Source organism: Panthera uncia, assembly GCF_023721935.1.
Source record: "Panthera uncia isolate 11264 chromosome B2 unlocalized genomic scaffold, Puncia_PCG_1.0 HiC_scaffold_25, whole genome shotgun sequence".
NCBI classification, from domain to species: Eukaryota; Metazoa; Chordata; class Mammalia; order Carnivora; family Felidae; genus Panthera; species Panthera uncia.
In genome coordinates this window covers 12017442-12036898 of record NW_026057581.1, presented here as the reverse complement: position 1 = coordinate 12036898, position 19457 = coordinate 12017442, and the positions used below count along the sequence as shown (strand labels likewise).

Below are 19457 nucleotides of genomic sequence, written 5' to 3'. Positions count from 1 at the left end.
AGGGGCGGGGGGCTCTCCTGTCTGGGGTGCAGTGTGCTACCTGTGCTGCAGAACACGAGGAAGGAGACCCAGAGTGCCCACCGAGAGGCCGGATCACACCTGAAGTCCCCTTTGTCTTCTCCCACGGCAGCGGGCTGGGCACAGGGGGCAAAGACGCTGCCTGGGCAGAGAGAATGACCACGCTGGATATGGCAGAGCCACGGGGACAGGGACAAACAGGCAGCAGTGTTTTTCTCCTACGCCGCCTCGTTTGCAGCTTCAGCTGGAGACGACACTGGGGGCGTCTTGCTACAACGGTAATTAGTTCAGCTCCTCCAAATAATCAGCCAAACGAGAAACCTCTCAGTTTCACACGGGCTGGTTTGGTTCCCATGAGGTCTTGGTGCTGATTACGAGCACGAGGTCAGCAGAGATGCCCTCAGTGTCCCCGTGTGGATTTTTGGCTCGCCGGGCCAAGGTGGGTAGTTTCTAGAAGCTCTGTGCTGCGAGGCAGAGAAGCCCAGGATCACAAAAAGAGAGTGCGCCCCTCGTACGAGGAATCATTTGCCTGTCTCGGGGATGAGAAAAGCCATGGCTCAAGGGGAAAGCAACACGTCTCGTGGGCGACCAGGCCCGGGCCTTCCCCACCGTGGCCCGCTGCGTCCAAAGGGGAGGCTCGTGGTGGATTGTCTGAGGTCAAGCAGCCCTTCCACGCAGGATTTAAAGCCCGGAGTCATAGAGCCATCCATCTGGGGTGTAGAAAACCATCCCACCTCCCACCACTTCCCCAATCAATTTGGTGATTTTTTTTTGCTAGTTAAGTTAAACACTTGGCACATTCCTACATCTCCCCGTGGGTGCATTAGTGATTTCTAGCCAGTCGGGAAGACACGGCTGATTCTCCAGGCCTGGGTGGGGGCAGAAAAATCCTCAGCGCCACACGGATGAGGGAGGAAAGTTCTCGGCCCTTGGAACGTAAATTACATCCAGCTATCACTTCCCTGGCTCCCCTCCTCCTTCCCCCCTCTCGCTTTCTCTCTGATTCTCTCCTGTCACCAGTGGCAAACACAGCTGGTGGAGTATTTTAGCAGTGATGATGTCAGCCTGTTTCTGATAGGCTTCTGGGGAAAGCGACACATCACTGGCTGTGTCGGGGGCCTTGCACTTTTGTTTTTACAGCTCAAAAACCAAGCCACCTTTTGAGCAGGCAGCCGTCCTTCCCGGCACGCGACACCCCCGCGCGGGGCTGCCCGGACAGACCTGCGAACAGGCCATGATAAATCTCCTACCTCCTCATTTGCACCTTGGTCGTGTATAGGCAAAGAGACCCGTGGTCTGGCTGCCGGAGGAAATGGGACTCACAGGGAAGCCGGTGACTCTATCATGCGAGCGTCCGTTGTGCAAAGTATCGGGCAGGGAAAACATAGAGATGCTTCCTCTCCAGAACTGCCTGGTTGATTCGAGAGCTAAAGAGGCCTGGGAAGCCCTTGGCCATGAGAACGGCTGGAGCCGTTCTGTATTCTCGGGGTGAGAGAGGTTCACGTGCAAACCAGGAGCATTTCCAAGTAACGCCTCTTCCTGTGCCTTCCCCCGTTCACAGTAACGCTTTAAGGATTAAAGGTGCCATGAGAAAACACATTCACTTGCATTCCTGCTTATTTCCATGCTTCACCTGGAGCCTGTTACAAGACAACTCATTTTTTCCTTCCAGTGCCCACCTCCAACACTACATAGGCAGGAGGGAGAGAGCGGCAACCACAGGCGGGGAGGGAGTTCGAAATAATGACGCCGCTTAAAAGAAAAGTCCTGCTGGGGTACCTGGGTGGCTCAGTTGGTTAAGCATCCGACTTCAGCTCAGGTCACGATCTTACAGTCTGTGAGTTCGAGCCCCGCGGCGGGCTCTGTGCTGACAGCTCAGAGCCTGGAGCCTGCTTCAGATTATGTGTCTCCCTCTCTCTCTGCCCCTTCCCCACTCATGCTCTGTCTCTCTCTGTCTCAAAAATAAATAAAAACATTAAAAATTAAAAAAAAAAAGAAAAGTCCTGCTGTTTTGCATTTTTTTTTTAATCTGAACTTTGAGACATCTTACTTGGTCCCGAACCAAAGACCGCAAGCCTATAGTGGTGACGCTGTACCATAAAACAGAAATCTTTGGGGGCTAAAAGCTCTTGGCATTGCAGGCCCCCTGACACTGTGCGAGACCTGACATCTGGTCACTCCCAAGCCCTTCTGGAAAACCCTCGAAAATCCCCCCTCCCCTAAAACTTGATCTCTTAAAAGTCTGCTCAAAACAATTTAGACCATGAACTAATTTGTCTTATTTATTTATTTTTTACTTATTTTTGAATGTCCCAAATATCAGCTACACTATGACCGTTTTCAATTCAAACGTGAGGGCGGCGCTGTCACCTCTGGGGTTTTTCAAAGTCCTCAATGGAAACATTCCCAGGAGATCTGGGCTCAACGGCCGAAGAAGCTCCCAGCCTGGAGGCCACACCTGCTGGACTCCAAGCCACCTGGACAGTGCTTTATATCAATGGGCCACGGAATAAAGGTGTTCAGGTGATTTAAGAGACTTAAAAGAGTGCACGGAAGGAGCCCACGGAAATTAAGAGAGTCAATAATAGTTCCAGGCTTTAACGCGACTCACCACGACTGCATTTACTGCTGGTGGTTCCTGTTTACCGTGAGCCCAGGAGATCACCTGGGATTCTGGGACTATGTTAACTGTGCCTTTTACTTTCTACCTTCCGATGCTTTGACATCTGGGAGCCTTGCTGCCTCTAGAGGGGATGCCCCTCCCAGGGTTAGCCGATTCCTTGCCTGGGAGAGACATCTTCACATGCAAACCAAAAACCCACACCCCCAACCACCGCCTCTACTGGGCTTTCACCTCGGGGCCCCTATCCACCTGCCCCAATCACCCCAGGCCCAGGTAGCAGACACCCAGGGGCAGCTCTGCCCCAGAGCCCCCTGAAATTATCCACACCAGCCAATCCTAAGCCTGCTCGTTCCTTCCCACAATAAAGGCTCTTGCCCATGTTCCCTGCTCGTCCCCCTGCCTCCTGACTGACTCTGGCGATTCCCCATGTGGCGTGCCCATCTTCTTGGGATCCGAGTAGAACAAGCCACCTTTCAATGGCGGCTGTGCCCCCCATCTGTCAGCCTCCCCACACCTAAAGAGTAATAACATTTTAAAACACGGATGTTGGAATGGGACGTGGGGACTCTGTCTAAGGTGCCCACCCGGACCAGCACTGCCTTTTCCTGGCACAGAAGAAGGGCACAGTGACCCCTAGAAAGGCTTGAGCCTGCCGGCCGCGTTTCGCACTCGAGGTTCCTCATCTAAACTACAGAATAAAAAACAAAAACAAAAACAAAAACAAAAACACGCCCAGTGGTGATTTTTCTAATCTTCTGGAGGACGGTACCTTTCCTAAGCCCTCCCGTCTAGGAGCACAGAAGTGAATTCCTTACAAACGAGTGCCCTGGGGCGTTGGGGCTTAGAACCTGGCTGGGAAAGGTGATGGTCCTGCAGAGTCTAGGGGTGAAGGAAAACCCTCAATTCTCCGCACAGCCCGTTGCAGTCTGCCTCTTGGAAGAGGCTCATGTTGCCGGGGAAACCAGGGAGGACCGCATGACTGTGTGTGTGCGCGCGCACGCGCAGGGGGAGGGGGTGAAGGTTACCTGTGCTCGGTGCTCCCCGACGGCAAACTGTATCACCGCCACGCCCGGGTGGTGGCTGTCCTCGATCCTCTCCACGGTGCTGGAGTCGATCTTCAGGTCGCTGCTGATCTCGGCGCTCTGGATGAAGTCTTCTGTCTTCAAGTCCTCCACCTTCTTCAGCTCCCCGTTGGCCAACTGGATGATGGAGCCTTTCATGAAGTAGGGGGGCAGCGTGGGGGGCGCGGCGGCGGGGGACGCCACGGACTGCACCACGGGCAGGTGGATCTGGGCCTGCACCATGGCTGGGTAGGCGGCCTGCGTGGCCAGGGCCTCCGGGCTGAAGTTCTCGTTCTTGGGGAGGGCGGTGGTGACGAACGTGTGAGGCACTGCCGCGAACTGGGGCGACGACGTGGCGATGGCGGGGGCGGCTCCCGAGCCCTCCACGTCGGCGCCGCCGACCGGGATGAGCAGGGGCTGCGTGCCGGGGATCACCAGGTGCTGGGGCAGGCTGCCGGCGTACGTGATCGCCTGCTGCTGGCTGCTCAGGTAGCCGATGACCGGCGCTTGGGTCCCCGCGTAGAAGGCGGTGGCCGGCAGTCCGACCGGGAGTGGCTCCGAGGCGCTGTGTGTGGTCTGGATGACCGTGTGGGGGGACAGCGTGGCGACGGCGGCGGCCTTCACGCCTTCGGGGCCCAGGGCCTGTTGGGGTGACAGCGCGTAGGACCGGTGCCCGGGCTTCCCTAGATGCAGGCCGCTTTTGTCGTTGAGGGTGGAGGGCGAGGCCTCCCGGTGCGTGACCGGCTGCACCTCCAGGTCGGCGGCGGGCGCGCTGCTGGTGGGCAGGACCATCACAGAGGCCCGGACCCCCGAGGAGTCCCGACCGCCGTAGTCCGCGGCGCTCGGGTGCACCACCACGTGCCTGGACTCGTACGGGTGAGGAAGCGACTTCCCGGCCTTCACCAGGCCCAGGTCGGCGGAGCTCGGGGCCCCGTACCTGCGGCCCTTCTCCATCTCGCCGTTCAGGAGCTCCTTGGCCTGCATGGCCTGCAGCCTGCCGCTGTCGGCTTTCTTGGCGGCCTCCCGCGGGACGAAGTGGCCGCCGGAGTCGGTGTATTGCACTACGACCTGGGGGGAGGGCCCCAGGGTGAGCGTGTGTGGGATCATCGTCTGGTGCGGGTGCAGGTGGACGGGGATGGCCGGAGGGGACGCCGTGCGCCCGGCGCTCTGCGGAGAGCTGGAGATGTGCACGTACTGGTTTTGCTGGGTGGGAGGGGGGGACCCCGGGGGGCCGAGCCCCGACGTCCTGCCCAGGTGCTGCTGCTCAGCCTTGTGTCCCGAGGCTTGGCTCAGACTGCCCATGTTGGCCAGCAGAGTGGAATAGGCTTCCAGCTGGGAGCGCTGGGATGGAGTGGTGGCCCCCGCGGCCGAGGCCACGGCACTGGTGACGGGGCTGGCCGTCGGGGAGATCAGCTGCGAAGGGATGAACCCGGCGTAGGGCCCGCTGTACTGGGAGGACCCGATGAACTGGAAAGTGTGCGGCAGGTGAGCGTACTGCACGGGGGACACCGGCGTCCCCGACTGCGGGGGAGGGTACGCGGCGGGCAGCGTGGTGGTCGCCGGCACGGACCTGGGCGCGCTGGGCGGGGAGTAGTCCAGCCCCGCGGACAGCGCTTTGTGTAAACCTATTCCCTGCTGTAAACCCAGCTCCACCGGGGCCCCCGCCGGGCCGTGCCTGCCGCCCCCGTGGCCGCGGCCCCCCGGGTTGCCGGGGAGCCATGCCACGGCCTCCGCCCGGTGGTTGTCGCTGGGCGCCGCGGCGGCCTTCTCCTCCAAAGGCCGGCTGGTGGCGGGGATCTCGCGCTTCTTGGGAGGCAGGCATTCGTTGCTCCGCTCTTGGTTGGATTTCATTTTTCGCCGTCCCCCCTCCACGGTGACTGTTTCACTGTCTGGCTGGCTCTGGTTTTAGTCTGATACATGGAAAGTCACATTTGATTTCTGTAGGGGATCCAGGCTCTTCATGAGGAATCATCTCCCCGTGGGTGCGATCGGCCCGCAGCAGCTCTGGAATCTGGGAAGAGGCAGACAGGGTGGGGGGCGAGGGGAAGAGGAGGGAAAGGAAATCAGAACATCAGACTGAGACTAGGCCTCTGGCTTCCACGTGAATTCCCCAAAACCTGATCACGGGCCCCAGCATGAAAGCCCATGAAAACACTGGCCACGTTGGAGAGCACATCAGGTAAACGCGAGGAAACCGGGAGGTCAGAACCTCACAGCAGATACCTTCTGATGGCATGAACAGCTCCCCTAAGACCCTCTGCGTTTCTCAATACCCTCTCTCCCTATTTTCTTTGCTTCTTACAGGGGAGATGATTTGCTTCTTAAATTTCCTTTTCAGAAATGCTGGTCCCTTCTTTACCTCTTCTTTGCCTTGCTGGGAAATCCAGAGAAGCCCACAGGAAGGGCGACATTAGGGGAAGTCAGCCTCAGATGCAGGTGCTGGGAAGGAGCAGGTGAGGAGTGGGGGAGGGGTCCCAGGCCACCTTCAGGTGTAAGGTCTGGGGTTGGCGGAGGTCGGGAGCCCGTGGGGGGGGGGGGGCGGGGGGGCGCCGGCGGTCTTTCGTAGGGGGAAGGGGGGGGGGTGGGGGGGGTAGTGCCGGGTCAGCTTCAGGTGTAAGGTCTGATGCCTCACCTGCCGGGGCTCCTACTCAAAGGTTCTGCCTGAGTCAGGGTCCACACTCTGGTCCAAAGCCACTCTCTCTTCCCTCGCACACATGCACAGTACCACATGCCAACTCAGCAGAGGCAGCCAAAAATAATCTTGTTCTCTACAAGTTTCCAAAGAATTCCCAGTACAGCTACTCATAGGGTAACAGAAAGCCAAAAGAAATCTGTGAGACAGTTAAAAAATGAATATGGTTATGGTTACACACACAAAAAAAGTGCGCTAATAGGGAGGCTACGTTGAAGGTTTCTCCTTCATGACGGTTATTCTTTCTTTCTTTCTTTCTCTTTCTTTCTTTCTTTCTTTCCTTTCTTTCTCTCTCTCTCTCTCTCTTTCTTTCCTTTCTTTCTCTCTCTCTCTCTCTCTCTCTCTTTCCATGTAGTCTCTGAATTTTCTCTTCACACCAGCTCCCTCCCTTTCTCCTTGGAAAAGGTCAACCCGCCATTAACCCTAGAGATGAAACCTCTTTTCAGATCAATCAGCCCCATGCGCCTCAATCGCGATCTATAAATAGTGGGCTGGGAGCCAGTTACATACATATATCTCAGTCCCTCAGTGGCCGGTGAACTTGGAGTCACCGTGACTGTGTGGGCAGATAGACACCCACTGGCAACAGGCAGTGCATCAGTGGGACCAACAGGAACCGGGCTAATGAGCCGATGCGAGTGCCCCTTGCAGGCACCAGCTGTAGACACAAGCACTGTCACGTGCGGGCATCCTGGGAAACTGAGGCACAGGGCTTTGGGTTTTAGCATTTCTCCTACCCAGACCCTCTTTTCTACAATCTGATTTTATAAACATTTTTTAATCTTTATTTATTTTTGAGAGAGAGAGAGAGAGAGGAGAGAGACTGAGCATGAGTGGGGGAGGGGCAGAGAGAGAGGGAGACACAGAATCCGAAGCAGGCTCCAGGTTCCCAGCTGTCAGCACAGAGCCCAACGTGGGGCTCGAACTCATGAACTGTGAGACTATGACCTGAGCCAAAGTCGGACGCTTAACAGACTGAGCCACCCAGGCGCCCCATCGTTTACTTATTTTATTTATTTGTTTTTTTTGTTTTACTTTCTTTTATTTTTCAGAGAGAGACAGCACAAGTGGGGGAGGAGCGGAGAGAGAGGGGACACGAGTACCCGAAGCAGGCTCAGTGCTGACCGCAGAGGGCCTGACAAGGGGCTCAAACCCACAGACCGCAAGGCCGTGGCCTGAGCGGAGGTCAGACGCCTCACCGACTGAGCCACCCCGGTGCCCCTTGTACACTCTGATTTTAAAACAAGCACGACAAGGCAGCAGGCAGCCTTCGGCATCTGATCCCTGCTGACGCTGAAGCAATGGGGCATCCCCACCGTCACACGGCCTCTTTTCTCTCCTCTTGCCTGTACCAGCTTATCCCCATCTCTCCTATGTAGCTGCACTACCCCAGCCTAATCGGTAACCTTTTTTTTGGCCGATGATTTTAGCGGCCATTGTTACTCTTGCTTCAACATCGTCACCAAACATCGCAATAAAAAGATTATTCAAAAGACAGTGCCTGTCCTTAATGGTGGTGGACAGGGGCACACGAGGTGGAAGTTTGTAAATTTGGGGTCTCAACATCAAAGGTCATTTCAATAAGAACAGGGTTTCTCATTTGACATGAGAGGCACTTTAAAGCCCGGGATGGAAACAAAAAACAAAGTGCAAAGATCTAGTACGTTCATGCCGGAGAAATACCTGTGTTGAAGAAATGATGTCACTTATTTCCCCTCCCGACCTAGGGCTTTTATACGTTCAGAATAACCGTGCTCTGTGTAGCCTTCTTTTATAAACAGTGCAGCACATAATTTACGCACAATGTTTGCAAATCAATCAGGAGGCCAGTGCTACGTTTAAAACAATGACAGAATAAAATTAAATCACAAACTTATAAAAAAAATCAGTTGCCCCTTCTGGCTGCTGAACAAGTGCTGACAATGATCTTTTAGCTTTAGATCTCAAGAGTCACTTAAAGAATTGTCTAACTCCCACTTTCCCACATCAACTAGCAAAGTCATTTAGAGCCACTCAAAGCAAACCGTTCCACGCGCCCCCTGCTGGTTCCACAGTAGCACTGCTCCCATAAAACCCCACAGGATTTCATTAGGGATGTTCATGCAAGAGTGATATGTCAGAATCCAAAATGAGAACATTTGCATATAGTAGGCCCAGCCAGTAAGGGAATAGGTTAATTAGCCCAAGGCAGCTCGAGGGAAGAAAGAGCAGCAGCATAAAAGTCCTTTCAAAGCCAAGCAAAATGTCAAACACATTCAGAAGAGGTCCATTAGCAATGCAAATGTAAAATTGCCTGTACAACCGAATGCACAATACCCCAAACCAGAAACCCCCTCTGAAGGTACTTCTTAAAGAGCCCAGCTTTAGTGAATCTGAAAAGGAATGCTGACTTGGTTCTCAGTAGTGCCTTAGTTTATTTATAGTGTTTATTTGAGAGACACTGGCTTAGCTGGCCCTAAAGATCTCTGTACAGACTCCAGGGCTGGTCTTCTGCTAATGGACCACCAGGACATATTGGCCTTAATGCACAGATTCAAATTTATTCTTCTGAAAAGCGAGCCATTGATAAATGTCTTTTGCAGATAATACTAATGATAAATCAAGGATCCAGAGATTACCACGGGAGCTGGAGCGACCTAGAGCCAGACTGATACAAATTTCAACCCATCCTCCTCCTCCATTTAGAATTTAGAATGTCTCCTATCTGCCACTGCAGCTTGGAGGAGACGGGGCTCTCCAATTCCGGGACATGTGTCCCATCTCCGTGCCCACTAGCTCTGTACTATCTGAAGCTGCCATCAGGAAGCACTGCGAGGGGAGGGATTGAGCCTTGCTGTGTTTTCAGAGAACCACCAGAGGGCGCCACGGTTTGCCACCAGGTCCCCGGTAACGGGGTTTGATTCTTCATGGAATTGAAAGAATGGAGAGGTATATAACACGAAGGTGGAAAAGCAGAGAAGGGAAAAGGAAGGGAGTGAGAAAGAGATTTAAAAAAAAAAAGAGAAACAGAGAAAAAAAGGAGAGTGGAATTTTTCCCTTGTAGCGTCTTTTTCTAGCTGCAGACAAATGGCCTCTGTGTCCCTAATCACCTTCTTGGGGCTGAAACACAATAGTTTAGCTGGGCCCCTGGGGGGCTCACTTCTGGATGAACAACAGAAAGATTTCTTCACGACATGAGGCCACACACTATTTTCTAAACGTTAAGTTCCCAAAGAACCGTATATACACGTCCTATTGTTCAAACATTATTATTAAGAAAGTTGCTGGATGAATCGAGACAAAGTTATTGAGGGTTGAACCACATACGGTTTGCCTGAGAATCTCCGCTCATCTACATTTTAACCTATTGCCCTATTCGTATTTTATCGTTTAACTCGGTGTAATAAGGCTTTGCTCTCCAGAGTGCAGGACTCAAACCAACAACACCAGTAGCCCCGACAACTTTAGAAATGTAGGATCCCAGGCCCCACCCAGCCCTCCTGATTTAGAATCTGCATTTTAACAAGATTGCCAGATGATTCGTATGCACGGGAAGGTTTCAGAAACTCAGGTATGAGATTAAATTTTCTAATCATAAGCTTCTAAGCAAATTAAACTTCTCTAGCCTCTCTTTCTGATGAAGGGGGTGTTGAGAAAGCAAACGCAGACTGGATGGAGCCTTGGCGATAAGCAGCTAATATTTAGGAAATATGCCGGTGTTTGTTTGGGGGTCACTGAGACTCAATAGAGTTCTAAGTAACAAACGCTCCTTTTCTTCCTGTTCTTTGTGTCTTCACAAAATATATGGAAACGCACTTTAAAAAAGCTGTTATCATCAATTTCATATGAGACTCAATCATCAAGACGCAAAACAAAATTTAACGAAAGAAGCCCCACACTTACATCTTCGCTATAATTCAAAAAGACTTCCCCCATTACGGTCTTTCAGAAATGATAGGAAAATGAGATGCTTCTGAGCTGGAGGATGTGGGAATGTGTCCCCATGGAGTCCAAGTCCTGTAAATAACAACTGCTTTCAACGGGAGCCACTCCTAGGATTTGGATACATACAGTCCTAAAACTGCTCTCCCAGGTCATGGCTGTAAACGGAACTGCTCTGCCCGGCACACCCAACTGTGTGAGTTTCTGAGCTTGAGCGGATCCCATGGCTGTGGGACACGCACGTCTGCGCACGAGAGAGGCATGAACTGATGAATCTGGGTCAGTTCTGGAAGAACTGCGGGACCATTTAGGAGACAGGACGCCTGGCCATGACAGGGGAGGTCACCGGGGCTCCGCCAGGATTCTCGAAGTCCTGGCTTGCCAGCGTCCTTTCTGTTCTACTGCTAAACTGGAAGGCGTAGGTAGTTGACTCCACACGGTTCTTCATTCAGGTTAACTATGAAAAGCAGGCCTAACTCTGTCATCCGTGGGGCTTCCAGGATGGAGAGGGGTTAGGGAGGGATGACCGCACAATTAGCTACCTTCACAGTGGATGGGACAAGCGTGCCCCGAGGGAAGTGGGTCACAGATTCATTCATCGGAGACTCACCTTAGTTCAAACATGGACAGTAGGCTCTAACTGTTCAGTGTCACTGTGGAGCAAATGGTATGCCAGAACTCTATTTTTAGTTCTATTCTGCCCAACATTTTATTAGCGTTAAAAAAATCGTGGTTAGAGGTAACAGAAAGCTAGAAGAGACGTTTCCTATATTATTGCGATTAATATTCAGACACAGGTATCCTCCACTTTGTCAAAGTTTGCCTTACACTTGGCTTTTACTAAAGACCTACGTTAGCACCTGCTTTTGCAAACCGAAAGCATTCCAAAGAGGATTTTGCTTTTGCAAAAAAGGCGAAAAGCAAAAAAAAAAAAAAAAAAAAAACCACAAAAAACCAAAAACCCCCAGCGTTCAGCACCTGTCTTGCCGTGAGCTGTTGTGAAGGCAGCGCGCACCCTGAACAGCGTGAGTAGCGCCACCAAGCGCCTTTCTGGGGAACTACACCCGGCCTCTCAGCATCCAGCGGCCATAGTTTGAACTGTGTTCTTTGAGCATCTGGGCTTTATCGGGATTTACTTGGTGCATCTGTTAGCAAGATGCGTCCTAAGGTATCAGAAAAGCCTAAGAGAGGTTATTCTGGGGGGTCTGGAAATGCTACAACGTTCTCCAGGTAAATTAATGGTAATTACTTCTTCGCTTAATGCCATTTGGGCTTACAAGAGTTTTCATAGGAACACTCCGCTTTCCAACAGCGGGAGGGGAACCTACACATCCTCAGAAGCTGGGAGCGATGGCACAAAACCAAGAAAATTAAGATTGCTGAGAATAAATGTAAACGCTTGCCCTCAGTTTCAACAGCTCAATTCATTCGGTAGCAGGGGCTGCTCTCTCGATCTGGCCTCAGATTGGTTCAAATGAAGGAGCCTAGCAATTTTTTGTTTGACCATACATTTCATATGAACCAACAGTCTGGTGTGGTGCCTGCAAGGCTGGAGTAATTCTAAGCTTCACTGATAACGCAACGTTCAGAATAAAAGGGATAAATCCTGCAATATCGTATTTTGGTAAATCTACAGTCCAAGTACTGAGGCAGGGGGTCAGGGCACAATGAAGTGGGTCCAGGGCGGACCGACTGGGTTATTGAGAGGTCTGGACACAAGGCAGGCAAGTAACAGCGGAGGCAGCTGAGGCTATATGGCCTGGGGAAGTACGGGAGAAACCGGAACATAAGAGCAGTGCTCAGTCTGTACAGGGCTGTCCCTGGAAGGCAGGAGCACAGAACTCAGCCCCAGATTACTTGAGTAGGTACAGTGAAAATCAGCAAGTAATTAGAACTGTTAAGAATAGGTTGGGCTGGGGGCGCCTGGGTGGCGCAGTCGGTTAAGCGTCCGACTTCAGCCAGGTCACGATCTCGCGGTCCGTGAGTTCGAGCCCCACGTCAGGCTCTGGGCTGACGGCTCGGAGCCTGGAGCCTGTTTCTGATTCTGTGTCTCCCTCTCTCTCTGCCCCTCCCCCGTTCATGCTCTGTCTCTCTCTGTCCCAAAAATAAATAAAAAACGTTGAAAAAAAATTAAAAAAAAAAAAAAAAGAATAGGTTGGGCTGCCTAATGAGGCGGGGATCCCTGTGTCACCCCAAGGGCTGAGACTGAGTTTGGAGACTGATGGTCCCAGATAAGTGGAGGAGACCCCTGTCCTGCCCAGGTGCTCATGCTCCCTACTTTTACATATCTTTTCATTACGAAGATTTTGAGACCGTGATTTCACCCGTGTCAAGCTGGCTTGCTCATAAGCCTAGCCTACTTTCCAACTTTCTTGTTGCTGTGTCCTCAGTGCAGAGTGATTATATGCTCTCTCTGCTCTGCCTAGCATAGAGCCTCACGGCGCAGGCCTCCTGCTCCAAAATGAGGTGGCTTCTGAAGAGAACGAAGGGTCCACTCCAGGTCCCTCTAGGCCAGAGGCCACTGGAGAGGTGAGCACGACTTTGCAGAAGAGGCTGCTAGCTATACCCCCCCACACGCGGGCCCCCCTTCTCTCCTCCGCCTCTGGTGACACGGACCTTGCCCTTCACAGAAGCGCAGCGAGCGCGAAGAGAAGCATCAAAGAATCACAGCCTACCATCCGCAACCTACACAAGTGCTTGAGGACATAAGGAAAAGGTACACGGGTACCTTAATTTGTGCCGCTAACAAGATAGGGCCGTGGACTGAACAGAGGACGCCCAAAACGTATGGCCATCTGGAAGTCATGAGTGCGACTTTATTTGGAATAAAAGGGAACGTGTTTCAGGATCTTGGGATGAGATGATGGCAGGCTGTCCAGGTGAGCCCTCCATCCAATGACAAGTCTCCTTGTAAGAGAAAGGCAGAGAAAGATTTGAGACACACAGACACACGGCGCCATGTGAAGACAGAAGGCAAGACAGTGGGGTTTTACGGCCCCGAGCCAAGGAACACTTGAAGCCCCCTGCAGCCAGAGAGGTCAAGGACAGATCCTCCCTAAGAGCCTCTGGTGGGAGCAGCGTCCTGTCCACACCTGGATTTCAGACGTCTGGCCCCCAAAATTGTGCGATGAATTTCTCCCGTTTCATAAGCCCCCACATTTGTGGTAATTTGTTAGGCAGCCCTAGGACGTTAACACGAATGGCTTCTATGTATCCATCGTCTAACACAGGCCAATAACTCGACTGAAGCATCTGATTTACCCCGTGCAACAAACTCTTTTTAAAACATTTTTTTTCCCATTTATTCATTTTTGAGAGGGAGAGAGACAGAGCACAAGTGGGGGAGGGGCAGAGAAAGACGGATTCACAGAATCCGAAGCAGGCTCCAGGCTCCGAGCTGTCGGCACAGAGCCCGACGTGGGGCTCGAACTCACGGACTGAGAGATCACGACGTGAGCTGAGGTCGGACGCCCGACCGACTGAGCCACCCAGGCGTCCCTACAATCTCTTGAGGTTTGTATTTTCATCTCTAGTTTTTCAGCGGGGGACACAGGCTTGGTTAAGGCCTCACAGTCAGAGGAGAAGCCAGCACTGGAAACCACTTTTTTACTCTTTCCAACCATGATGTCGGGCAGACTGAGGTACGGGGTTGCACCATGGTGATGGGAACCGGCTGGCAAAGCTTCCACGCGGGAAAGACAGGATGCACAGGGACGAGAGGGGGAAAGACGGCCACGGAGCCTGGGCACGGAAGCCGGCGCTAATCACGGACTGCAGCTGACCACGTGGTACTCAGTGCCACGGGCTGGGGTGACTAAGGATCTTGTCACCTCACAGGTGAGCCGGGGACCCCCAGCACCACCCGGCTCCCTGCTCAATGCCACCCACCCAGTTCTGATCTGGATCATAGTAGAACTGAGACCCCCGAGACAACATCCCGCGTGGCTCAGAATCGTGCACACGAACACCCTCTCTCCCCGTCTAGTGCCACAAAACGTAAGTTCAGGTCTGCACTCCAGGTGCACGTGTCCTCCCCCTCAGTGGCCACAATGCGTACGACACGGCGGCTCCCTCCGAGGCAGTGCCTGGCTGTGGAGACAGGAATGTGCCCCATCGGATGGGATTTTAGTAGGATAAGGAAACGGTCCAGCTCTCCATATTAGCAGCACCGTGAAGAATAGTCTGGGGGGCTCTGCTCACATATAGGTTTTTTTGGCAACGACGCGGCCCCATTTGGGTGCCCCCTGGCTGGGGCCACATCTAAAGACTTGGAGTCTTTCCTCCGATTGAAAGCCCTGACCGAGATGTTGGAGGGGAATCCTCAAGACGCAGGGCCGCTCTGGCTGTTCTTCTCCTACTGAAGTCCTCCGCCCGGCAAGTAGCTAAACCGCCGTGTCCCTTGTCCCTAAGTGGGGCTCCGCTATTTCCTACTGCTGTCAGCCACATGGAGGGACGGCCTTCACCAAGCTTAGGCGAAAGCTTTTCTCAGATTCCTGGCTTCTGCCATTCCTGCCCCGGGCCAACACGAGGACAGTGAGACCAGACGGTGTTTTTAGTGGGTTCTGCCTCCCTGTGGAAACACGAGGGGATCTGCCACGCGGGTGGGGTCCACCGCGTGGGGACATGGCGCATGTCCGCGCGCTGGAGGACAGGATGTGCGAAAGAGGAGGGGGAGAGGGGCGAGGCCGGCAGCTGGGCTGTGCTGTCCCTGGAAGTCGGCTCATGTGGAATGTCACTGCCGCATCTGGGTAGCCAGAGTCCTCTGGCAGCCTGCCCACGCTGGGATTCCTGGAAAGGCTCAAGATGGAAAAATAATCACTTGGAGGGATAACCATCTGGGTTGAAACTGGTCCCAAATGAATTGTCCAACAGAGTTTGAGTTTTTAAGAAAAGCTGGAAATGCCTTTCTGTCACGACCTTCCCCGGCTCAATACATAAGCAAATACCTTTCTGCTTTAAAGTGTCCTGTGTGCCAGACTAGCCACCCTGGGACACCCAAGTCTCTGTTTATTCACTGCTCTGGCTGAAGGCTGGGGACAGTCAGATGCACGGGCACTTGCCGGCACTCTGCACTTGGTGGTTCTCGCCTAGCCCTAGAGTGACCTGCTCGGAGGGCAGCGGTGCTTGGCCCCTCTGTGGTCTCATCCCGGGGACGGCTGCGACCGGTGCAGATAAACACAGTTAGAGTCGGGGCTGGAAGGACAAGAATCTGTATTTTTTTGAAGAAGAAGAAGAAGAAGGAGGAGGAGGAGGAGGAGGAGGAGGAGGAGGGAAATCATGAATTTGGATAGACTATGTGAAATCGACAAATATTCTGTTTTCTGCAATCAAGTTGGCTAGGCATTTAAATGTTTACTTATTTTTGAGAGAGCACGAGTGGGGGAGGGGCAGCGGGAGGGGGACAGGGGATCCGAGGCGGGCTCTGTGCTGACAGCAGCAAGCCCGATACAGGGCTCGAACTCACGAACCGCGAGATCAAGATCTGAGCCGAAGGTGGACGCTCAGCCGACTGAGTCACCCAGATGCCCCTCATTTTCTGACTCTCAATTTAATGTTCTTAGCCCTACAGGGGTATAGCTCAGTACAGAATTCACGCGGTGCCCACATCCATTGGCATACCTGGAATATCAGGATACGGATTAATATTATTATGGAACTACCGACAGGAAGGTAACACATCCATATTATTATTACTCCTACTAAGAAGGACAGAGATAATAAGAAGAATAAGCTATGGGCAGTAGACTGTAGGTTCTAAACCTGGCTTCACCCCTAAGTGCCTATGTAATATGTTTTCTCTTTCAATGTAATCTTTATCTTACTCAAATTATACATGTGCCCAGTTTAGGGAGGCGGGTGTTTCAACAGTGTGTGATGCTGTAATTAATATCTCTGCCAATTAAATGGGCACATGCACAGTGCTTGGCAGAATGCACACACTCAATAAATGGTAGCCATCGTCGTTATAATTCAGCAAATGCTTTCTTGTCAGTTCCCAGTTCTTTCCCACACTTGTCTGCTGCTAATCGCTCCTGCTTCCACACTCAAATCCAATAGAGGACCTTCCAACTAGCAATCCTTTCAAACATCTGGGGTTTCTTCCCTCACGCTGTGATTTATACAAAAGAGAAAGTCACGGATAACGGACAATTTGTTTTCTTTCTTCAGTTGATCAAGGGAATGATAATCGTTCCCAATGCACAGGCCCCCCTTCACACCAAAGAGCGTGCAAGCAACTCAACATATACAAGTAGAATAAACACAAAGGGGGTTTGCTAACCTCAAGCTATAGGCATTTCCTGGTAGAGGGTAAGTGTATGGGTTCCTTCTTCCACCCCGCCTGCTTTTCCACAATACTTCTTGGATGAGTAATCCCCAAAAGGCGTGGTGGGGAAATGCAGAATCTTTTTCCACATCCCACAGGAAGGCTGCCAGCTGTCTCCTTGCACACACTCTCCTAAGTTTCGCTACATGGCACAAAGGAAAGCACCAGCAGTCGCTAGAGGAGGCTTCGATTCTACCAGGCGCCAGGGGCTGGATCTCTGGGAGATCAGATGGTCCAAGTGTATGAACAGAGAATGTGAAAATCCCCACCAAGTCAGAAAAATGCCTTTCTGCGACTAAGGCATTCTAAGAGGGTCTCAAAGCATTCATTGCCCTTGATGTGGCTGGATGAAAGGGAAGTGGAAACCCCTGGATAATCCATAAACTAACAAAGCATTCCTCCAGGGTAGTAAATGTTGGTTTCCCTTCTACGGTTGTTTTCCAGTCTTTGGGATACTGTACAATCTTTCAGTCTTCTCGACTGCAAAGGCCCTGAGACGTCCTGGGACCCAGCCTCCCCAAGGCAAAGCAGGCACGACACAGGTCACTGAGTCTGTCTTTGTATAAGGCTACAGGAATGCTTTACACACAAGCAACAACCAGTGCTGTTGTAAAGACAAGGGTGTGATACTGAGGGTGTAAGCGATTTGCCTAAGGCTACGTGGCTTATAAAGGGCAGAAATAAGATGAAAATCTTGGTGTATCTGATACACAAACCTGGGTTCCAACTCTTGGATTGTGAGTGGATCCGCTGGTATGTAGTGCAGGATTAACCTTACTCAAAGACAGGTCTGGCCTCAGCTACCAGGCTTCTGGGATGTCCTGCCCGATAGGAGCATGTGTGTTTCCCTGGGGCGCGGGGCGGGGGGAAGGTTGGCCTCCAGACAGCCTAACCTTGTGGCTTAGGATGGGGGCTTTGGGCCGTGCAGTATCATTTCAACATCTGGAGGAACAAACCATTAAAGGTATTCATCCCACCTCCAGGAGGGGCTGGAGACAAAGAGCGGCCATGTGGATGGTATGTGATTCAACTCCAATAAAAACTCTAGACACCAAGACTTGAGTGAACTTCCCTGGGGGCAATATTCCATGGGTACACATTGTGAACAGGGGAGGTTAACACCCTCCAGCTCCATGGGGAGAAACTCAGACTCTTTGGGCCCCTCCGGAGTCTGTCCTGTATGCCTCTTCCCTTGGCTGATTTCAGTCTGTATCCTTTCTCTGTGGTAATCTGTAACTGTGAGTAAAACAGCTTCCCATGAGTTCTGTGAGTGCTTCTGGTGAATTATGGAACCTGAGAGTGGTTTGGGGAACCACCCTCTCCCAAAGTTGTAACTGGTGTCAGAATCGAGGGAAGTCTTGTGGGAACTGCTCTGGCTTTCTATTTGGCCCATAAACTCCTTCTTATACTTCGTGACGATTATACATGTAAGAGAAACAGATCAAGTAATAGACATAATCAATGAAGTCCACCAGGGTTCATGGGTGAGAACAAATCATTAACCAAAGATTAGATCCGTCCAAATCTAACAGTGGCCAGGCAAATGAGTGGAACAGAAAGGTAGGTGCTCCTACCTACATGCTACCCAGCATCATCCAATCTGGGCCAGGGCCCAGTCAAGAAAGCCTCCCCACGGCAGTTACCCAATGGCACACGCACGTAAGAGGATTGAGTGGTTCAAGAGTCGGAAGTATTGGGGCAATGGGGGAAACCCATCAGCTAACTCACTGGTGTCTCAGTCTTCCCAGTCTGCTGAATGAACCGACTTACTGGACGTCTCCCATGGCCACCGGGTATTGACCATCCCACCAGACCAAGTGGAGGGCTGGGCCCCATCACCCGGCTCTCCAGATTGTTGACGAAGCGCTTCTGATAGAACACAAAGGAAGTCATGCCTGTGCCTGGGACAGTACTGTTTCACTGTGTTCTTGGTTCTGTGTGCAATAGCAGGTTGCCCAGAGGCAGCAACTGTGGGCTGGGACAAGACATCCGGGAGCCTTGGTCTCAGGGCCTTACTCGCTGCACCTGCAGATCAAGAAGTCAACCCTCGCTGCACATTAGACTCACCCAGGTTGCTTTCAAAAACAATACCAACGTCCCGACTCACTCTAGACCGCTAAATCAGAATCCGCCTAGACCGCAGGGCCCAGCATTGGCATTTATGCACCAGGGGCTTCTAACATGCAGCCAGAGGTGAGATCAGACATACGATCTTCGTTCCATGCTAAGTCCACTCCTTGGCGGAATGCCTCCACGACGCTTAAAGACAGCCTCCGATCGTCTACCCCCCTCCACTAACATAAAAACGACGTTCTCACCTCCTTCCACTGCGTTTTGAAATTACACGCCTACAGTGAGATACGACCACATACCCATTAGAACAGCCATGACTTAAACAAAAGGGAAACAACAAGCTTTGGAGAAGATACGGAGAAACCGGGACCCTCGCGCCTCGCTGGTGGGACTGACTAACGTGGCGCGGCTGCTGTGGAAAACTCTGGTGGTTCCTCGCGAAGTTAAATGTAGAATCATCATGTGATCCAGCAAATCTACTTGGAGGCGCACACCCAAAGGAACTGAGAGCAGAGACTCGGCGTGCACAGCAGTATCCTTCCCAGTAGACAAAAGGTAGAGATGTCTGGAATGTCCATCCACAGAGACGTGGATACACAAAATGCGGCATGGCCGTACAACGGACGATTTCTTACTCAGGCTTCAAAGGGAAGGGAATTCTGATCCGTGCTCCCAGATGGGCGGATCTGGAGCCACCGTGCTCAGCGAAAGAAGCCTGATGCAGAAGGGCAGACAGTGTATAAT

The 19457-nt window shown here is 52.3% G+C and overlaps 1 protein-coding gene across 3 annotated transcripts in view; it reads right to left on the bottom strand.

Moving 5' to 3' along the window:
• ATXN1 (ataxin 1) overlaps positions 1-19457 on the bottom strand; it is a 253090-nt gene that overhangs the window by 16806 nt on the left and 216827 nt on the right. For all 3 annotated transcript variants that reach the window (XM_049654860.1, XM_049654861.1, XM_049654859.1), the window contains one exon: positions 3667-5713. In XM_049654860.1, coding sequence (XP_049510817.1) covers positions 3667-5553 — 1887 coding nt within the window. In that variant the 5' untranslated portion in view covers positions 5554-5713. The remainder of the gene's footprint in view (positions 1-3666; positions 5714-19457) is intronic.